This window comes from Cotesia glomerata, linkage group LG7 (genome assembly GCF_020080835.1).
Source record: "Cotesia glomerata isolate CgM1 linkage group LG7, MPM_Cglom_v2.3, whole genome shotgun sequence".
NCBI classification, from domain to species: Eukaryota; Metazoa; Arthropoda; class Insecta; order Hymenoptera; family Braconidae; genus Cotesia; species Cotesia glomerata.
The window spans coordinates 17783558-17806532 of record NC_058164.1 but is presented as its reverse complement, the minus strand read 5'-3'; the positions used below and the strand labels follow the sequence as shown (position 1 = coordinate 17806532).

Below are 22975 nucleotides of genomic sequence, written 5' to 3'. Positions count from 1 at the left end.
TAAGTAACTAATTACAACGATTGAAAAAGGAATACTATGACTTTACTCGACAACGTGCTAATAAGTAAGTGACTCGAGTATACAAAATTTCGGCATAACTGCATGCGCAGTAGATCGACGCGTCAGCGTATGTGTGGGTAGTGTACGTGTAAATATTACTATATTACTATATCTCCAACATTTACTATTATTAGAATGTTATTTATGTTTTGATTTTAATTTAAGATTACAAATCAAAATTAATATTAATATTAATCGCTTTACCATTGATATTAATTTTTTAAAATAAAAATTCGAATTTCTATTTCCGCACGCCTCACAAGCGCCACTTACGGCTACTTTTAATACTAGATTTATGCGACCTCTGCTTCCCTGTTTACAAACTGCATAACCCATTTTTATCCACTTCAGTTTGAATTTATATTGTGATGTTTACTTCTTGTAACTTTCTTCTTATGAATACGACTTAATTTATTTTGTGATAATTTAATTGACGCTGATAAAAGTTAAATCAAAACTAAGAATTTAAAAATTTGCTTTATAAAAATGAACAAGGCAAATGTGTCATTAATTAACAGTGGAGTAAGAAAAAAAACACGGACTAGGCCACAATCAGTAGCAACTCAACTTACTAAGTATTTATCGTTATTAAATGATATATTTAATAATTTAATAATTTATATAGTTAATTTTTCTAATGTTTAATAGTTAATTTTTTATAATTGGTTTTATAAAATATGTTATTATTTCTAAAAATAAAAAATTTGTTGAATTATTTTTGTTTGTTTTGAATAAAAAAATTAGGATGACGGTTGACTCTAAAGGCCATCCCTACAACTTCCCGCTTATTTTGTACTTAAGCGCTCTAAGTTACACATTACATTTTTGAGCTCGTCGAGCTCAAATATATGATTTTTGTGTCATTTTGAGCTCGTCGAGCTCAAAAATCTAATAGCAGTTTAATAAAACACAATTTTGCACGACTCATGATGCGAAGCATCAGAGAGTGCTTTGCGATCGAAAAATTTTTTTCGCCTCATTTTGGCGGCTATTTTTATTATTATAGCCTTGTTGGTTCACGGAATCAAGATATTTTGCATACTATTGTCGAGATAATTTAATGGAGATTATTTTCATACTTTTTAAAAATTTATTTACTGCAATAGAATTGGAAAAAAACACCAAAATAGGTCAAAAAATTTTCCTGTCCATCATGTGTGAAACCCGGAAACACTGTAACTTGTGAAAAAATCCATTATTTGAGTTAAATTTTTTTTTTTTAAATTATAATCGACGATTGTAGGTCACTGAATGCGAATGGCTAATTAATTCAGTGTCGTTTAATTACAATTAATAAAAAACGAAAACTACAAGACTGTATATCTGTATATGTCCATGTAAAATTAACATGAATGGTGATATATCTATATCTATAGATATCATGTACATTTTATTCCACCAGGGGCGCCTGTGCATCACTTTTCTAGTACAGCTGTTTTTTTTTTAAATTATTTTTTTTCTTTTTTAAATTCTAATCGACAATTGTAGGTCACTGAATGCAAATGGCTAATTAATTCAGTGTCGTTTAATTACAATTAATAAAAAACGAAAACTACAAGACTGTACATCTATTTATATCCATAGAAAATTAACATATGGATGGTGATATATCTATAGATATTATGTACATTTATTCCACCAGGGGCGCTTGTGCAGTACCTTCTTTCTACTACAGCTGTTTTTTCGGCAATTAATTTTGAACGACTTAAGTTTTTTTTTTTTTTTTTTTATATTTCATAATTAAATGAGCATTATGAGTCGTGCACTTTTGGATTTTCCAAACTTTTTTAAATTTTTAAACGACAATAACTTTTGAATGAATGAACCGATTTTCACGCAGTTAGCGGCATTCAATGCAGTTTTTGAAGCTCTATAAAGAATCTTCAAGTTTAAATCGATCAAGCCAGGAATTTCGAAGTAATTCCGAAAAAACACTTTTTTCGGTTTTTTTTCGTCAACGATAACTCACGAACGAATCAACCGATTTTGACCGGGCTTACGGTGATCGACGTGGTTTTTTTATCTTAAGAGCTGATTAGATTTTGGAATTGAGCGGTAGAGCCATTTGAAAGTAATTTCAAAAAATTTTTTTTGTAGTTTTTTTGAGATTTCTCAAAATCTACTGGTTCGAATCGGTCCAAATGGTATTCAAAATCTAAGTTTAGTCAAGCCCTTTCGAATAGCGCCAATTGCGATGAAATCAATCAATCGCGATGAAATCGGTTGAGCCGTTCAAAAGTTATAAGAGGTTTACATACGGCCACACACACACACACACACACACACACACACACACACACACACACACACACACACACACACATACGGACATCATCGCGAAATCATTCAGGGAAGCTTCCTAGGACCTCAAAACGTCAAGATCTGATGAGAACTTGATTTTCAAAAAAACGGGGTAAAACCAATAACTTCCCGATTTTTGAAAATTTTCAATTTTGTTAGCGGGAAGTAAAAAAGATTATTCGATGATTATTCTGTCAAGTAAGCCAAAAACACCTTTTTTATCACTTAGGATCAAAAAGGTACTTTTTTTATCACTTTGGATCAAAAGGATACTTTTTTTTATCACTTCGGATCAAAACAGTACTTTTTTATAAATTCGGATTAAAAGGGCACTTTTTCTAAATTCAACTAATAACAACAATGAGAATTATAAAGTTTTTTTCATAAAAATTAAATTACGCTTTTATCACTACGAGCAATATGCATGAGAATAAAAAAAAATTGATAAAAAAATTTATAGTTTAAAGTAAACAGTTTTTTACTTGTATTGAAAAAAACTAAAAACTAAAAAGATACCCTTCTGAAAATCAGCTCCACATATATATACATAAATATATAAACTTTTGAACCAATGCTAATTTTGAGCTTTACTCGACTACATAAGAGATAAAATGACAAAATTCTGTATGAATTCCGACACAAGGACCAATGCAATAGATAGATTTCTACGAAATCTACTAGTCTAGTCGATAAGCTGAAAATGGTACAAAATAGAGATACTGCTCTTAAAATTATGTGCGATAGCTCATTGGATCCGGAATGACGTCTAGAAAAATGTGCCAAAAGCGTGTATTAGCACTTAAAAAATTGCAAAAGTTATAAACAATTAAAGATGAAAAGAAAATTGCATTTTGTTTTTTGCCAATATTTAATAAACTATTGATATTTAAGAAATTTCAAAAAAAGATTCTAAAAGAGGAGGAAATTTCCAATAAAAAACTCCCTACTCCCGGAACTCTATCTCCATTATTTATAATTTTAATTTAACGCTGAAAATAGGTCCGCGCGTGACATTTTTAGGATGCGCGCGTGGCGTCAAAAGCGAGTACGGCACATTAATTAATTTATTTAAGGTATTGAATATTTTTTTTTAAATTTGAAAAAATTATGGTGTGTTCTGAACTCCATAATTAATTTATTCCCGTTGGAAATTTTACTTAAAGTTAATTTTTCAACAAGTTAAACAATTGTTAACTAACGAAATTTTCTCGAACTTCCGTCTTAATTGTAAGTGAAAAAAAATGTTTAAATAATGGTCGTAAAAAATTTTCGCTTCGTAGAGCCTTTTTTACATATATACTTAACAAGATCGTGCCATAAAAGTTAAAAAAATATTTATACTTTGTTTATAACAATTTTTTTACTCAAACAAAAACTTAAAAATCCAAGTAATGTTGTTAAAAAAAATTTTTTTTTTCTAAATCATTATATTATCGTTTTTTTATTAATACAAGATATTTATTGATTTGCAAAAAAAATTTTTCCCGCCATTTGTTGATAAATTTTTTATAAACAAATTGATTAAATCAATATTTTTAAAAAATTTTTTTTCACAACTTTATTACATTACAAATATTATGATTTTAAAAAAAAAAATTTTTTCTTAATAACAATTTTTAATTGTTTATAATCGTTTTTTTTTATTTCTATTGTTTAAATAATTAGTTAAGAAATTATTTTTTTTCTAAAAATCATAATTGACAGTCCTCAAATCATAATTGACAGTAATAAAGTAACAAAAAAAAAATTTTTTTTTATCAACAATTCTATTGTTTGTTAACTTACCAATTTGTTATAAACAAATTTTCAACTTTTTTTTATTTTTTTACTAAAACTTCTAAAATTAACAAAAACAACCATATACAACAAAGTATCGAAAAAAATTTTTTTCAATTTTTTATTGTACTTTTAAAAAACACGTGTTACAAAAGTTGCAGCGGCTGCTTCGTTTGTCTACTAAAAAACTAAAATAACTTTTAAACTATTAGAGATACGAAAATAAACATCTTAGTCGATTTTATAAATGGTTAAACTATCTTTTAAATGGATTATTAAAAAAAATTTTAGTTATTACTAATTTATTGTTACGCGCATTTGTTTATAAAAACTTATATTTTTTTCGATGTTTTTCGAACTTTCGTGACTCCTAACTTTTTAAATAATGAAGATGACGATGACGAAAATGAAAATTTTGAGTACGGAATGATCGTTGATCAGCAAAATACGAGTCGTCCAGCATATCGAAAAATCATCCAGGCAATCTACGGACCTAACTTAGATACTGACTCTGACGAAAACGACGAACCGGAAGAAACAATGGTAGAAGAAGAGGAAGAAATTGAAGAATCCAGGAATCAAGAAGAAAATGAAGAAGAAGAAGAAGAAGAAGGAGGAGAAGGGCAAAAAGCAGGAAACCCTCCGTCTAACGTAGACAAAGAGGTGGCCCATTCCGTTCCACATACAGAAGAACCGAGTACTTATAAATCTCCCAAAAAAAAAAAACGAAGAAAACGATGTATTTAACTCCAGATAAATACTATTTTTAAAATTTTGATTATCATTAATATTACTTTTATTATTATTTGTGTAATTCATGCAAATAAAATTCTGTTATTAATCAAAATCAAAAGTTTTTTTAATAATACAATTATATCCTAACATTGCTTGTATAAATTTTTGCTTGTGATAAATGAATAGATAGTAATCGACATTAATTTTTTATGAAATGAAAAAAAATTTAGAAAAAAATGCCAATAATTAATTAAAAAATGACATGACTAATAAATAAATGACTACAACGTTTATATATTTTATTACTTGACAGAATAGCCTTGAAGGTCTGTAACCGTATCTGCATTATTTAAAAAGTTAGGACTCACGAAAGTTCGAAAAACATCGAAAAAAAATATAAGTTTTTATAAACAAATGCGCGTAACAATAAATTAGTAATAACTAAAATTTTTTTTAATAATCCATTTAAAAGATAGTTTAACCATTTATAAAATCGACTAAAATGTTTATTTTCGTATCTCTAATAGTTTAAAAGTTATTTTAGTTTTTTAGTAGACAAACGAAGCAGCCTCTGCAACTTTTATAACACGTGTTTTTTAAAAGTACAATAAAAAATTGAAAAAAATTTTTTTCGATACTTTGTTATATATGGTTGTTTTTGTTAATTATAGAAGTTTTAGAAAAAAAATAAAAAAAAGTTGAAAATTTGTTTATAACAAATTGGTAAGTTAACAAACAATAGAATTGTGGATAAAAAAAAATTTTTTTTTTGTTACTTTATAGAGGACTGTCAATTATGATTTTTAGAAAAAAAAAATAATTTCTTAACTAATTATTTAAACAATAGTAAAAAAAAAAAAACGATTATAAACAATTAAAAATTGTTATTAAGGAAAAATTTTTTTTTTTTAAATCATAATATTTGTAATGTAATAAAGTTGTGAAAAAAAAAAATTTTTTTTAAATATTGAGGCGCACAGTAGCCCTATCGGATCCGGCTTTTGCTTACCAAAGCATTGGACCGGGTTCGAGTCCGGCGTACACCAATGAATATTTTCAATATTTAAGTGTATTATTCTGCTCAGCCCAAAAAATAAAACGAGTTCCAATCTCAAAAGTTTATCCCCTACCGTAGTCGCTCATGACCTTAGTAGTTTACGCGACTTTAAAACAAATTAAAAAAAAAAAAAAAAAAAAAAAAAAAAATATTGATTTAATCAATTTGTTTATAAAAAATTTATCAACAAATGGCGGGAAAAATTTTTTTTGCAAATCAATAAATATCTTGTATTAATAAAAAAACGATAATATAATGATTTAGAAAAAAAAAATTTTTTTTAACAACATTACTTGGATTTTTAAGTTTTTGTTTGAGTAAAAAAATTGTTATAAACAAAGTATAAATATTTTTTTAACTTTTATGGCACGATCTTGTTAAGTATATATGTAAAAAAGGCTCTACGAAGCGAAAATTTTTTACGACCATTATTTAAACATTTTTTTTCACTTACAATTAAGACGGAAGTTCGAGAAAATTTCGTTAGTTAACAATTGTTTAACTTGTTGAAAAATTAACTTTAAGTAAAATTTCCAACGGGAATAAATTAATTATAGTGTTCAGAACACACCATAATTTTTTCAAATTTAAAAAAAAATATTCAATACCTTAAATAAATTAATTAATGTGCCGTACTCGCTTTTGACGCCACGCGCGCATCCTAAAAATGTCACGCGCGGACCTATTTTCAGCGTTAAATTAAAATTATAAATAATGGAGATAGAGTTCCGGGAGTTGGGAGTTTTTTATTGGAAATTTCCTCTTCCTTCAGAATCTTTTTTTGAAATTTCTTAAATATCAATAGTTTATTAAATATTGGCAAAAAACAAAATGCAATTTTCTTTTCATCTTTAATTGTTTATAACTTTTGCAATTTTTTAAGTGCTAATACACGCTTTTGGCACATTTTTTTAGACGTCATTCCGGATCCAATGAGCTATCGCACATAATTTTAAGAGCAGTATCTCTATTTTGTACCATTTTCAGCTTATCGACTAGACTATACTGCTCATGACAACATTTACGAGCGTAGCAGCTGAGCTGATGAGAAAAATATTACTACATCTGTCTTACTTGCTCAGCTTACCGGCATGGAATGTGACAGAACGATATTACCATCTCTGTCTTACTTATACAATCTATATGGCAATTAAAAATTTTAATGTTAATCTTTTTGATACAAAACAATTTTTTTTCGTTGAAAATTCATAATATTATGAATTATAAAATTTCAGAATTTTTTTTTTTTTTTTTTTTTTTTTTTTTTTTTAAGGAATGTTTACATTTTTGTGCTTAAAAAACTGCGTCGAATGCTTTTTTGAAAATGAAAATCAAACGACGCAAAGTTCAAAGTTCGACAAAGTTCAAATATATTAACGAAAAAACTCATTTTAAGGTGCTTCAAATTCTAATTTAGTGGGAAGTTCTAGGGTTAGCCTGCGCGGTCAACCGATTTCCAGATTTTTTTTTTCTGGCATTCATTTTAGGTAAGTCAATTTTTTACATAAATTTTTATTTTTTTTTCACGATATTACGTTTTAATTTTGCGTAAGCTTTTATCAATATCTAGTAGTTTGAAATTCTTTTAATCCTCTATTTTAGCTCCTCACCTGGTCTAAAATGTAACAATATAAGGTAAGCTTACCGTTTACATTTTTATTGTTTTAAAACGGAAGTTATTCTTACTGTTTTTGGTTTCATTTTTTTAATACTATAGTGACATGTGATTTATATGTTTCATGAGTCTCAAGTTAAAGTCAAGAAAACGAGAGTCATAAGTTTTATTTTATATTTTCATTTTCATATTAGCGTTATAGTATCATATACTTGTAATACGATGTTTCGATTATTTCTTGCTAAAGTTCTGTGGTAGGTCTTTAGTCATCTGAGCCAATCATTATACAATCCTATCTATACGTAAGTTGTTCAATTGCACATTAGTCTTCCTATTAGTAACATCAAAATTATTTAGTATTTTTATTGTTTTGAAGTTTGTGACTATAAATTTATTATTACTAAAATATCGAGTAAGTAACTAATAGCAATTATAACAAATTTATTTTTTTATTGTTTCTTAAATAACATATAATTTTTAATGAAAATTATTAATCAAATTTTAGAATTTTTTATTAAATTTCATTTTTAAATAATAATATTTTTCGTGAATATATACTTAAAACAAATGATAATTTGCTATAAAAGATAATTAATAATAAAAAACATAAATAAATCATAGAAAATATTTTTTTTTCTAAATAAATCGACTTTTTTTTTTTTTTTTTTTTTTTTTTTTTTAAGTAAAAGAAAAACGATTTATTTTTCAATTTTTATATTTTTTTAACAATTACTTAAAACAAATACATTGGTTCTAACAAGATTGAGCTTTATTGAAATAGCAGTGAAATAGCAAAGGGTGTAAAAAAAAATTTTTTTTTTTTTGGAATCGACATAAGGTAAAAACCCCAATATATGATCATGTACCAGTAAACCAGTATATGATCACTCCATGTATTTGTATACCTATATTTGTGAATATAGATATACAAATACATGGAGTGATCATATACTGGTACGTGATCATCTATTGGGGCTTTTACCTTACCTACTTTTGGCTGGAATGTCAAGAAATGCAAAAAAAATTTTACGTAATTAAAATTTTTTTTCGACTTCTAAAAAAATTGAATTTTTCGAAACAAAATTTAAATTTTCAGAAAAAATTTTTTTTGAATTTCTGCACGTTTTAAGCAAAAATATGTCGATTTTCAGAAAAAATTTTTTATTGTGCGCCCGGATGCCATCTGTAACGCAAAATATTTTTTATCTTTGTACATCTACGTATTAATCTACTCAAAAAGTGCTTTTTAGGTCAAAATGTTTTTGCCTTTTCCGAAAATTATAATTGAGGTATCATTCGATAGTTTTTCAGAAAATGCTAGTCGCTCGCAAAAATTGCAATAGTTATGAATAATTATGTGTAAAAAGTGGGTTTAAAGAATTGTTCTAAACAAATGCGTTGTGTATGAGATAATTAAAAATTTTTTTTTGATAACAATCTTGATGATAATTAAGTATGATTTAAAAAAAATTTTTTTATTGCTTAAAAACGCTTTTGTTAAATAACAATTTCTTTTTTACCACTTGTTATGAAAATTAAGGAACCATTTTTTTTGAAATCATAATTTATCTTGGTCTTTGATATTAAAAAAAAAATTCGATTATTATTTAAATTTTCATTGTTTATTTAATAAACAATCTGTTATAAGCTAATGAATTATCTTTTTGTATTTTTTTTTCTTTTTTTACTTTAAAAAAAAAATAACCATTATTTATTAAAAAAAAAATTTATTTATATTTTTGATTGAACTTTCAATTTTCTGTTCTTTTTCATTTCACCACTCTGACCTGGTTTTTTATGTTTAATTTTATAATAACTTTTTAACTAATGAAGATACAAAGAAAAAATTAGAGACTTATTTATTCTTTATTAATTGAATAAGAAATTAAAGCCAAAATTTGAAGCTCTTACTCAATTATTTATTAAATTCATATCATTTTTTTATGAAAATAATCTTTCAGAATCATTGAGTAAGAGCTTCAAATTTTTGCTTAATTTGTTATTTAATTAATAAAGAATAAATAACTTTTAAATTTTTTCCCTATATCTTCATTAGTTAAAAACTTAAAATTAAATTAAACATGAAAAATCTGGTCAGAGTGGTGAAATTAAAGAAAACAGAAAATTGAAAGTTCAATCAAAAATATAAATAATTTTTTTTTTTTAAATAATACATATTTATAGATAGATACATATTTTTCAATTTTCTTTTCTTTTATTGTATATAAAAAAATGTTTTATTTTTCCAATACTTGTCATCACTACATTAACCATGTAAGTTTAGAAATTTTACAAATCTGATATTTCGAAGCTATTTCCGTCTGATTTCACTAAATTGTCTCTTTCTCCTCCGATTAATATTTAATCATAAGATTTTTTTAGTTTTATTTCTTATCTTTCTAGCAATGAACAATCAAAATAATCACTCGAAAGTGGCGGCCGACTCTGGATATGGTGCTCGTCATTATTCTGAGAAACACAAGAATATTTCTCTATAGGGTCAACGCTTGGCTGATAATAATTCACGTCAAAACACTTGTAACAAAACTTTCCCCTGAATTTTAAATGAATTCCCACCGGAGGCGGAGATACCGGCTGGGTACGGTTTTCTACGCTCGCCCCTAATCGACAAATTAACAAAATGAACCCGAGACTACCCAGGATGGGTTAGTGCACGATGAGGGCGCCAGGTAATTTTGTATAAAAATTACCAAAATGATAAAGTGCCAAGGGCCGTACCGGACGATCAATTAACAACTCGAAAGGATGTGAATAAAAATAAATCACGAAATAGTTAAAGCCAATATTGAGATCAAATGAAGGTAGTAATAGATAATAGACGGCAGAGTAATATTTTATATCGAGTACTTAGCATAAGGCGAATAAGTATTAGGAAAGATAAAGGAAATTGAGAGTTAGCAGAAAGGAAGTAATTTGAAAAATTATCAGATTAATTAACTAAATAAATTTTCATAGATAAGTTTATTTTAATTACGGCCTCAGAGGTCGAGATTGTTGAGATCCTCGCAGGCCGACTTATTCCTATTTCTGTATACAAATAAATTCTCTCTGAATACCTTAATCAACAATTAACTTTTGTTAATCTCAAATGCGTTATGTCTGCCTTCGGATATAATAATAATCGCAAAAATAATTATAACAATGGTCAAGTTTAAATAATATCGAATATGATATTATTTATAAAAATGCAAAACAATCCTTACAAATATTGCAAATAATCATTCACAAATATCGCAAAATAATAAGTGTAAATAATGCAAACTAAGATTTATAAATGTTGCATATAACTACTTATAAATAACGCAAAATAATAAATGTAAATAATGCAAACTAATATTTATAAATGTTGCAAATAATTATTTATAAACAGCGCAAAACGATCACTGCAAATAATGCGAAATAATCTCTATAAATATTGCAAAATAAGATTTGCTTCGCTAATTATAAGCTAAATTATAATTTCCAAAAATTACTAGTAATTATAACAAAATAATGTTGGCCGCGAATTATATCAGCCGACTTCAAACAAACTTAGTCGCAAAGCGTGAACAACAATAATGATAATAATTATATAGAAAAGTAATCATAAAATTATCGCATGATTAAATTTTGATCTTAGTAAGTGCGCAATAAAATTTCGGCACGAGCCACAGGACGCGATCAGGTGATTAACCGCCGCAAATTTCCCCCGAGAGGCCTATATTTAGTTTCTCAACGATTTAACCCACGTTTGGTTATTAATGAATTCAATTTTATTATCGAACAGTTCACTGCAATTAATTTATTATCAATTAGCCACGTGGCCAAAATGGCCGCCTCACGTGGGAAACCGGCGCTGGATCTTGCCCAGGAGAATCTCAACAGTCACCACGGTGGAAAATTATCAAGGACTTACCAGATTACGTTCAATCACCAGGTCAAACAATTTCGGTGGAACCAATAAATATTTATGAGCAATTGCTTTATTAATGAAATAAGACTGTGCACTGGCTTGAACACACCGATGCACTCTATGCAGTTTCACGCCTGTGACTGTTTTCTTTTTCCGGCAGCATGCAACCAGTTGCAGATACTCACCTGCCCTCTCGAGGGACTTTCCGTCACCTCGGCTATTGCCAGTATTATTTTCAAAAATCCAATTCCACCGCGTGATAAATGATTCTCTTTTAGGGCATGAATCGAGCCGGCACCCGCATGAAATATCAATTTAACAACAATTATAACCATTATTCAAATAATCGTACGACAAATACCCAAACGTGAGTTTTATGCATAAATTTGAGCCGAGCTTCAGGCTCGTGTGCTCCAAATTGGGGACCTCAGGCATCTTCAGGCCCGTCGACCGTCTACTTGGGCCCCGCACATTTTATAAATTAATTTAATTAAATAAATTAATTATTTAAACTAAATAATTAAATTTGTCCACTAGTAGTTTCAGTCGCCGGCAATCACCTTGATCGCGTTTTGGGCTGAAATAAAATACAAGTAAATAATATAAACTTAAAACTAAATCTTATTTCTAATAAATTTTAATTTATTCGCCCGGGAGGTGCCGCCATCTAGCGGAGCCTCCCACACCAGTGTGCTCAAGCCCGGCGGGAAATGCCACGGCGTGTGAACACCGTGACACACTTCAAACTCCGGACAAAATAATAAAAAAAAATAACTTCTTTTTTCTATGAGGATGATGATATCATTTTGTATCCAATATATTCAAACAAGATTATCTCATTTCTTTGTTAGTTACAAATTTGCTAATAAATAAAGCAAGATATATTAGAAATGTAAAATTTTGATTAGTTTGTGCTTTATTTTACACCCTAGTTAGTGGTCGTTTATGATTTTCGAAATTATTACTAACGTCTTTTTTTAATATTTTAAAAACTCTGATTATAATTAACATCTTAATCATTTTTATTAATTATCTTATTCTTTAGGGTTATTATAGGTATTATAAGCTAAAAATATCATACTTGTGAAGAATTTTTCAACTAATTTAACTCTTTATTCTTTTAAAAATTTGTTTAATAAATCTGGAGAAACCACTTCAAAAGATTTGATAAGTTTCGAAAGACTAAGCTAATTGGAACAAACTTGATGGTGTTCAAAAGTTAGTTTGGGAACTTCCGGCCAAATTTTGAATTTTCACCGGAAACGCCCAAACTAAGCTTCTGTTAAAAAATTCTATGAAAATCAAATACATCGTCTCCCCCCTAAAATATCTTAGGAAATGCCCAAACACAGCCCCTGTCAAAAGTGGAACTCAAAATTCCAATTTTAAAAGGTTCTCCACGGAAGTTAAATTTTGGCACACCCTAATATATATACATACACATATAAGTTTTTAACCAATGGTGTTTTTGGAACTTATTTGACTAATTATGACACATGATAGCAAAATCAGGTGAAAATTCCACCATGAGGACTAATGCAATAGTTAGATTTCTAACAAAATCCACCTAAAAATCATGATTTATCAATATAATTTTTTAATTCGTCACCTGATCGAATTTCTATTAGATAGTTTTATTAAAAGCTCTCTTGACTATACTGTATACTGCCTATCACATAAAAATCGATTGATTTGTATGAAAGTTACTGCCGTTCAAATATATTTAAATAAGTCTTTTATTAAATATAAACTTTACTTCTGAGTTCGAAGAGTTCAAAGTATAGTTTTCTTTTGGATATTTGAGCGTTCAAAATATCTGTAAAACTATGTTTTAAGGTCAAAAACGTCATCATTTTTGTAATTTAAAGTTCTTTGCATTTAAAATTAGCAGGAAGTTGCTGGGATAGCGTGTAGGGTCAACCGTTTTACTAAATTGTTATTCTTATAATTACAAGGATAAAAAGCTTTTTATGAATGTTAAAATTTGCCCCTATAATAATATAATTTATTAATTTTCACAGGAAAGTGGACGACTTAGGTTATAATAATGAAGATGACAGAATTATTATTTACTTGAGCGAGGTTTTGACCATTTTCTTGCGAAAATCAAGAAAATTTTTTTATATTCTACATCATTCAAATAATAGTGAAATTCACAATTTTATTTTATTTATTAAACATCTACAGATTCGGTAGAATCTGGCGCCAAGTTCCGTTCAAAAATCCCGTTGCAAACGGAGCGCCAGACTACCGAATGTGTTTACTGTAAGCAGAACGGTTTTTTGAGGTTGCGAAATTTAATTTAATTCTCCGGTACTTTTTTTCACTAATTTGTTTATTATAACAGTAATTCATAATTTATTTTACCGTATTAATTAATTTATATTCACTTATAACAATTTATTTACTTGAAATTATTAAATTTTATCAGCACATACTATAGCGCGCTCACATTTTTCGATCCTGACTTTTTTTTTTATGTAAAAAGTGACATGCCACAGACTAGATAAAATAAAAATGTGAAGTAATCCTCCTATAGATACGCAACTACAGTTAAAAAAAGTAATTCACAGCTAACATTTACGGCCGCCAGAGCGCACTGGAATTATATCTACATAAACTGTAGCTTCAAGGGGATAGTTTGCGGTAAAAAATGCAGCCAACGCGAGATTTAAGTTAGTACCGTAGAAAAGTAAACTCCAATCTTAAAGGTGCTCACACACGTGTTAATCAACTAAGGTAGATTGCTTGCAGTTATCCTTTTATTTATTTACTTTGAGCTCTCTGCGAAAAAGTATTGTATATAATTCTATATAATAAACTAACGATGTGACTAAGGTACAGCAAACAAACAATACGACTCCGTACACAAACAGCACCGTATGTATACGAAGTGCTACAAATCCCGGGAAATTCAAATTTTATACGTAATTCACCCTCGTAGAGCGGCACATGTACGAAGTCGTACACATACTACAGAATAAATGAAGTAATAATAATAATAATAATAATAATAATAATAATAATAATAATAATAATAGCGGGCTTGTTACGTGGCCTCCAAGTGGCGCACCGCGGGAAACGCAGACCAGATCACCAGGTCTGTAGGCAAACGACGTAACAGGTGCAGTGGGCCAACTACCCACTGCACTGAAACTCTGAGTTACAACAAGACATAATCTCAGAAGTGCTCCCCGCAACCAGTCCTTTTCGGATAAGGACCATTTATCAGGTGGGAGGAGCACACCGGACCCGATAAATGATGATGACACTGGCGCTTTAAGGACTAACTTTAAGTGGACGGAGGAACTGCGAGTCGATCTCTTGGCGTGTTACCAGCGCAGCGAGCCGGGGATGATCGGTTACATAGCCCGGATGCACACTCTTTGGAGTGACATGCATCCGGAGCTAGCACATTTTACGCCGAAACACCTGCGTAACTATGCCGCTCATCTCCGGCGTAACAGACGATCGCTTGTGCCGGATAGAAGGCAGTCTAATAGACTTTCCTTTCCGGCGCAATTACACCAAGAGCGACGCCGTTCCTCCTTGGATAACAACAATCCCTTTATAGGACGGCAAGTAAGTATATCTAAAAAGATAACTTACTCCCAACAACAACTTGACACGGTCAATGAAGATCTCCTTACACAGATCCAGGAGGATTCCACTCTGGTCGCTGTGAACCAGGTTGTGTATGGTGCAGCAGTTTCGGCTTTTCCGAGAGAGAGACATCGTCTCTCAATCGAGGCAAGGTTGAGACAGCGCATCGCACAACTTGGCGACAAAATTGACAGATCCCGGAAACATGTCTCTCGCATCCAATGTGTGATTGAGTTCGAAACAACTCAACGAGCATACACGCCCCGAGTACGTCGCATTGCTGCTGAACTTCGGTGGCGTCATCACACATTGAATAAAAGTACTCTTCTTGTCGTCAAGGAAGAGTCGCTTAATAAATTGCGAGCTCTAGTGACTGCCAAAAAGTCACTAGAGAAAAGGCTGAAACGGCTGGTCGACAATTCGTTGTTTCGATCTAGCCCTTCACGCTTTCTGACACCAAAGATTGTTGTTACCGGGAATTATCCAGCACCTGAGCGGGTGGAAGCCTTTTGGACTGAGTTGTATGGAGATCAACCAAACGTAAACGCCAACACTCCAGCTCTGCATGACTTCAAAGCATTTTGTCGGAAACACCGTCGACAGAATGCTGATGAAGAGAGCCCTGCAGTCAGTGTAAATGAAGTTCGTTTAGCTCTAGATGGCAGCAGAAATTGGGCTGCCCCGGGACCAGATGGCATTAATGTCTTCTGGTGGAAGAAGTTTACTTCTACCCACCTCCATTTGGCCCGTATATTTACATCCTACATTAGAGCTGACGAACCGATTCCAGACTGGCTCGTAGAAGGGCGAACCGTACTGATTCCCAAAAAAGGTGACTTGTCTGACCCAAAGAATTACAGGCCTATCACCTGCCTGAATGCGGTTTATAAAATTTTTACAAAAATTTTGAATAACCGTATCTTGCAGGAGATAGGACCTATATGGCAACAGATATATGAACAGCGTGGCAACAAAAGAGGCCTGTCAGGTTGCAACGAGAACCTGATAGTTTATCGATGTGTCATACAAGATGCGATCTACTATCAACGCAACCTGTCAATGGCCTGGATTGACTATCGCAAGGCATTTGACTCAACTCCTCATGAGTTGATTTTATACCTCCTCAAGTGCCTGGGGGCCAATCCCGAAACGGTGGAATGCATTCGGCGTACAATGCAGCTCTGGCGAACGCGTTTCCATATAGGAAATGGAAACGCACTGCACGTAACCGGAGTTGTAGAGTACAAACGAGGGGTCTTCCAAGGCGATTCCTTGAGCCCTCTGCTGTTTTGCATCTCACTGCTGCCTATATCTGTTGCTCTCCGTAAAACCCATGGGTACTCTGTGGGGCCTCCGGGTGATCGAAAATACTCGATCACCCATCTGCTTTACATAGATGATCTGAAGCTATATAGTGCTAATGAAGATCATCTACAGGCAGCCCTGAACATCGTAGCAGAGTACACACGAGATGTCGGAATGTCTTTTGGGTTGGACAAGTGTGCGGTCATACATCTGGCGGGGGGTAAGTGCTCTGATACGGGTGATGATGTCGAGTTAGTAGATGGGAGCATCTTAAGACAATTAGGCGCCGGAGAGTTGTATAGATACCTAGGAATGGAAGAGCACCGCATGCATGCGGTCTCTGAAGTCCGAGCAAGTCTCCGTAGTGAGTATGTTAGGAGACTCCGGAAAATTTGGTCCTCCGAACTTTCCGGCAAAAATAAAGTCTCCGCCACTAACATGCTCGCTGTCCCAGTCTTACTATACTCTTTCGGTGTCCTGAAATGGGCCCGAAAGGATTTACGAGATCTCGACATCAAAACCCGTAAGGTTATCAATATGAATCGGAGCATGCACCCCAATTCATCAGTCGCCAGATTATACCTCTCCCGGTCCATCGGTGGGAGAGGTCTGCAGAGTTTGGAGCGGCTGCATGATCGTTTGGTCCTGGGCTTAACATTCGAGGTTGTCAATTTCACTGCAGACGAGGATGACTTCCTTATGCAAATTGTACATAAACATGAAAATGCGCATAAGGGGTCGTTCTTGTATAAGGCAGCTATATATGCAGCAAGAACCCTTGGTCTTGGAGAGATAAACGCTCTTATGGAACTCCGAAAGGAGGAATTCAAGAGCGCCATCAGGAACGCCGAGGAAAAACTACTCCTAGGCAAACTGATGGACAAGTCTATGCACAGCGTGTTCTTTAAACACGTGCGTGATCATGGCTTGTCCACCCAGCTGACGTTTTCCTTCTTAAAGTCAGCTGGCCTGATGTCCGAGACTGAAGGGTTCATATTTGCTTGCCAAGATGGTGTCATTAACACTCTAGAGTACCGTAGCAGGGTGCTCCAGGTGCAGCTCCCGGACACGACCTGCAGGGCGTGTAAACAACATCCGGAGACGCTTATGCACATTTTGTCAGCATGTCCTGTGCTGGCGAGAGGTGCATACATCCAGCGTCACAATGCTGCCCTGAGAGTACTGTACTACTATCTTCGTCACCGCTACGGTATTGACGTGACACCGGTGCTGCCTTATCTGCCAGGAGATATTCCCCAGGTTGTTGAGAATGACAGTTGCAAAATTTACTGGAACATGCCATTTGCAACAACCCGGCGGATCGATCACAACAAACCTGATATTGTGCTCTTCGACAAGGCTACTCGTGACATTTATGTCATTGAGTTCTCGGCCCCGGCTGAACACAACATCTCAGCCAAAGAAGAGCACAAAAGAAAAATATATCAGGATCTCCTATTTGAAATTGGCAAACTTTACCCAGGTTACCGTGTCAAACTAGTCGTCCTAATCGTTGGCGTCCTTGGAGGGATGAAACAGTCTTTTGTATCCTCACTTGCCAAAGTTCCAGCTTGCACGTCAAAATCTGAGTTCTTGGCTGTCAGGATGCAGAAGGCTGTAATATTAGGTTCCCTCCGTCTACTTAGGGAAATGACTTTGGCCTGCTGTGGCCGCTAACCGCCTTGTTGTGCGGAGTGGTCCAGCAGTATTGGATGGAGCTCAGGCTGGGCCCTCGGAGAGTCGGACTTCGGGGACAACCCCCCTGAGCTTTTAATAACATAATAATAATAATAATAATAATAATAATAATAATAATAATAATAATAATAATAATAATAATAATAATAATAATAATAATAATAATAATAATAATAATAATAATAATAATAATAATAATTATTATTATTATTATTATTATTATTATTATCATTTTTAAATTATTGAGTATTGAGGATTAGATTTGAATTTATAATTATCTTAATTACAAAAAAATGTAAAAATTCATGTAAAATTAAAGTTCCAATTGATAATTTAGTTTCTTAATCTAAGTCAAAGAGTATTTGCGGCTAATTTATATAAAATTTTATTGATGCTGCTAGATATTGTACGATAAGTGATACTTTAATTGATTTATATTGAAACTTTATAAACATTCAATTTCTGCGGGAAAAATACAAACTTTGAATTGAAAATTTTTTTAATAACAAATAATGTTAAAATTTTTCAAAATTGATGTAAGCGGTGATTGTCGCGGTAGAATCGCTGGATGCCTCTCTTCTGGGTCCAGCAATGCGTTTTTCAAGCGGCCACCGACTCTCAGGACCCCCTGATAGTCGATGAACGGAGTCAGCTTAGTGATTCTGTTATTTTTAGGCAGACCATCACCATCTTGTAGCGTGTGAATCTCTCTAGCGAAGTATTGTCCTTGAGTGAACTTAATCAAGGTCAATTTAGCACGCTCCAGGTCTGATGGAGTTAGCGGGTAGGCCAGCGAAGATTGTGGAACTCTTTTAAAGCGGTCGATGGCACGATGCCAGATGCTAAGCTTCCGTAGCAGTGGAAACAGCTGCGTGTAATGCGACAGTAATTGTTGGAGCAGGCAATTTTCTGCTTTCCAAGTTACTAGTGTCAGACCTTGGCGTTCTTCTCGATGCGTTGCGTTGTCGGTTGGAGGCTCCAGAGTGGGCCAAGAGGATTCTGGTTCATGAAGCCAAGTTGGTCCATGCCACCAGAGAGCGTGTTGTTTCAGTTTTAGCGTAGGTATACCTCTTGAAGCGCAGTCAGCGGGGTTTTGTTTTCCTGGAATAAATTTCCAGGAGACATCTCGAAGCGTTTTTTGGATTTTTCCCACTCTATTGCGGACGAATGTCTTCCAGCGGATTGCTGGACTTTTAATCCATGCGAGAGTCACGGTGGAGTCAGTCCAGAGATTGATCCTGACATTTTCAAGCGACTGAACTTCTTTAACATGAAGTATCAGTTGTGTTAGCAACCATGCGGCAGATAATTCCAAGCGTGGGATTGTCATGGTCTTCAGCGGTGCTACTTGCGTTTTTGAACACAGAAGTGAGACCTTTGTGTTCCCATCAGCGTCAGTGACTCTCAAATAAACAGCGGCAGCCATAGCGTTTTGCGAAGCGTCTGAGAACCCGTGCAATTCCATAGTTGCTCCAGGTGCTATATTATTCCAGCGTGGAATGCGGATGGATTCGATGTTTCGAAGATCCTCGCGGTATCCAGTCCATTTGTGAATGAGTGATGGTGACAATTGTTCATCCCATGACACTCTATCTAGCCACAGATTTTGCATAAAGATCTTGGCTTTGACGACTATTGGTGCAAGAAGTCCTAGCGGATCATACAGCTTAGCGATTTCAGACAAAATAGCTCTTCTTGTCTTGGGCGTCTCTGGCGGTAGCGTGTACTTGAACTGGAGAGCGTCAGTGCGTGAATTCCAGTACATGCCCAGGACTTTTACTGGTGCATCACTGATTTCTTTAAGCGGTGTATCCAGCTGCTTTTCTGGAGCGACTTCAGCGAGTAACCGTGGGCTATTGCTAGCCCATTTGGCAAGCGGGAAGCAGCCTGCTGCACACAGAGCTTTTGTTTGTACTGCAGCCTTGATAGCGTCTTCTTCGTTGTCTGCTCCACCGTAGATGTCATCTACGTAGCGCGTTTTCAACATTAGAGCAACAGCTAGCGGAAAGCGGTGTCCTTCATCCTTTACTAGTTGGATAAGCACACGTACTGTGTCAAAAGGTGCACTAGCGGTTCCGTATGTGACTGTCTTGAGACAGTAAGCGTCTATTAAGTCATTCTCATCTATCCAGAGAATGCACTGAAGCGGCCAATCAAGCGAGTCGACCTCAATCTGTCTGAACATCTTGGTGATGTCAGTAGCGAATAAAATCCTGCTGCAACGGATTCTCAACATCACATCAAAAATGTCAATTTGCGTTTTGGGTCCTGCGTGGAGAATGTCGTTCAATGAAATTCCTGTAGATGTTGCACAGGAACCATTGAACACTGTGCGGAGCTTCGTAGTGGCACTATCAAGCTTCAATACCCCATGGTGAGGCAAGAAGTAAGCGTTTGCGGGCAATTCGTTGACTGGTACTCGTACCATGTGTCCTAGTTGAATGTATTCTGCCATGAATGCACGATACATGTCAGAATATTCTCTTTCTCGCGACAAGCGAGTTATTAATCTGCGGAGTGACCCCATAGCTGCGTTGATAGAGTCGCCAAGTTGACTCTCAAGGGCCTTAAGCGGTAATCTCACTACGTAGCGTCCATCAGGCTGTCGATAATGCGTTTGACGAAAGTGAATTTCACATTCGTCTTCTTCAGCGGTGTTGAGCGGTGAATTTCCTGATGGAACTCCTTCCTGTTCCCAAAACTTAGCGATAGCGTCTTGTAATTCAGTATCTACTGACGCATGTAGTGCTGCGTGTGATGTTAAAGCGTGTTTAGCGGTGACAGCTCCATAGACAATCCAACCAAGCGTGGTGGATTGTGCAATAGGAGCATTGCGAGGTCCTCGTTGAATCTCTGCGTTCATGATCTGTGCGGCTGGTGATGCACCTAGAATAATATCTACAGGGCGTGGCTGTAGATACTGCGGGTCAGCGAGCTTGAGATTCTCAAGATGCGGCCATTTCGGATCAGCGATCACGAACGATGGAAGATCTACCGTCAGTGTTGGTAGAATATGCATGCTGACATGCATTGATGCGGTCGTACACAGCGAACGAAGCTCAATTGTGCTCACACCTAGTGAGCTTCCTGCGGAGACATTGCCAATGCCCTTGAGCATGACCATGTCACGCTGTAGCGGTTGTCCAAGCTTCTTGAAGAGCGACTGTCTCATAAATGAGAGCTCTGAACCTTGATCAATCAACACTCTGGCGGTGATTGGATTACCATGATGCGGGCGTACCTGGACTAAGGCGGTAGCTAGCAATACTTGAGCGGAAAGCGGATCTGAAATAATCAACAGTTAATTTCAAGTTGTAAACGGTCTAAAGGGAACGATTAGTTGCCTGTGCGGAAGATGTAGACTGCGGTGAAGCTGGTTTCGTTGGTGCATCCAAAATGGATGGACATGTGGTGACGTTGACCACATTTTCGGCAATCTTGAGCGGTCTTGCAATCTGCGGTGCGGTGCGGAACACGAAAGTTGAAGCACAAATTGCATTTTTCAACTATCTTGTGTAATTCTCCATAGCGAGGTTATTTAAGGCCCGAAGTCGAGTTTTCAGTCTTAATAAACGGAAAGTTCAGCGTACCGGTGTACGAATGACTATCAGGAGCAGCACCCGATGTGCTCTGCGATGCTCCTGACACTCGACCTTTCTTAGTGGTATTACACTTCACTTAACACAGCACAATTTTTAAGCGGAATAATAAATTAATTTAATTGAGATAGAGCCAGCCTGATCCGGCTCGAGGGACCAATGAATAATTACTGAAAGAGCGGAAAAGCGGGGATCAGGTTTAGGTCTGGATATCTCAATTAAAACGCGTAAATTATTATCAAAAATAACACTAGGAATTTATTTACATTAAATACACTCAATATTTAATATGTTTAATAGCGGATTGTTAAGATAAAAGCGGATTTATAAATTACAGCGTGGTTAGCAAAAGCGAAGCCGGTTGACACGTGGTTGAACACTTTGTCGGCACTAAAAAAGCGGTAAAAAAATGCACAAATAACACAACTTATCTGGAACAAACTAAAGCGAATTATTAACAATTAATTTAAGCAAATTAAATTATTAAATAAGCGAAATGCGGTTTATTAACGAAAAGCGAAAGTAAAGAAAAACTAATGGCGACTTGATGCAGCGAAAGCGTAGAAGCGAAAGATAATAACAATAGTCCGTCTTCTTCCTCGTTGAGTTGGGGAAGAAGGCTATTGCGCATGTCTAGCGGGAGCGATCAGCCAATAAAGCGGTCGATTCATGGCGTGATCGAGAGGCTGATTTTCTATTGGCGGTTCGATTTTTGCGGGAACTAGTGGTGGACAGGTGCGTCTCTTGAATTTGGGAGTCCCCCAGGAGCGAGTTAATCGCTACTGGGCCTTGTTCACAGAACAATAATACTATTTATCATTATTATCATTGATATTGTTTTTAAATTATTAGGTATTAAAGTATTAAATTTAAATTCACGACTATCACAACTACAAAAATGTAAAAATTTTTTTTAAATTTATGTGAAATTAAAAGCTTACAATTGATAATTTAGTGTTTCAATCTAAGCTAAAGAGTATTCGCGGCTTATTTATATAAAATTTTATTAATGCTGCTAGATATTGTACGAAAAGTGATACTTTAATCCTTTAAACGATTTATATTGAAACTTTATAAACATTCAATTTCCGCGGGAAAAATACAACTTTTGATTTGAAAATTTTTCTTAATATAAAATCCCTAGAATTAATTATTAAACAACTTTCCATATGTATTTTTCTAAATGTATTTTCTTCTAATTCAATTGCATTTATTAACTAGAGTCAATACTTATAAGAGCTAGAATTGTTTGATTTTGCTTTCTTCGGAAAAGTCAGCTGATCAAGATCTGAGTAATTCTGTTCGAGCAATGT

At 33.8% G+C, this 22975-nt stretch overlaps 2 protein-coding genes across 2 annotated transcripts in view; one reads left to right on the top strand and one right to left on the bottom strand.

Annotated features, from left to right (window-relative positions):
* The window catches only part of LOC123268762 (GTP-binding protein RAD), a 332020-nt gene that overhangs the window by 120871 nt on the left and 188174 nt on the right, over window positions 1-22975 (top strand). The window lies entirely within an intron of this gene.
* On the bottom strand, window positions 18415-21471 carry LOC123269709. Its single transcript, XM_044735544.1, has 3 exons — window positions 21408-21471; window positions 18636-21348; window positions 18415-18484 (listed from the first exon to the last, which is right to left on the bottom strand). The coding sequence occupies exons 1-3, from the start codon at window positions 21469-21471 to the stop codon at window positions 18415-18417; spliced, it is 2847 nt and encodes a 948-aa protein (XP_044591479.1).

Bases quoted from the DNA above. Each gene is read 5' to 3' on its own strand.
- LOC123269709 (XM_044735544.1), bottom strand. From the start codon at position 21,471: ATGTCCATCCATTTTGGATGCACCAACGAAACCAGCTTCACCGCAGTC. The intron at 21,349-21,407 runs GCAACTAATCGT...TGATTATTTCAG, and splicing joins AGTCTACATCTTCCGCACAG to ATCCGCTTTCCGCTCAAGTA. The intron at 18,485-18,635 runs GCATCCAGCGAT...AATCAATTAAAG, and splicing joins TTGCTGGACCCAGAAGAGAG to TATCACTTATCGTACAATAT.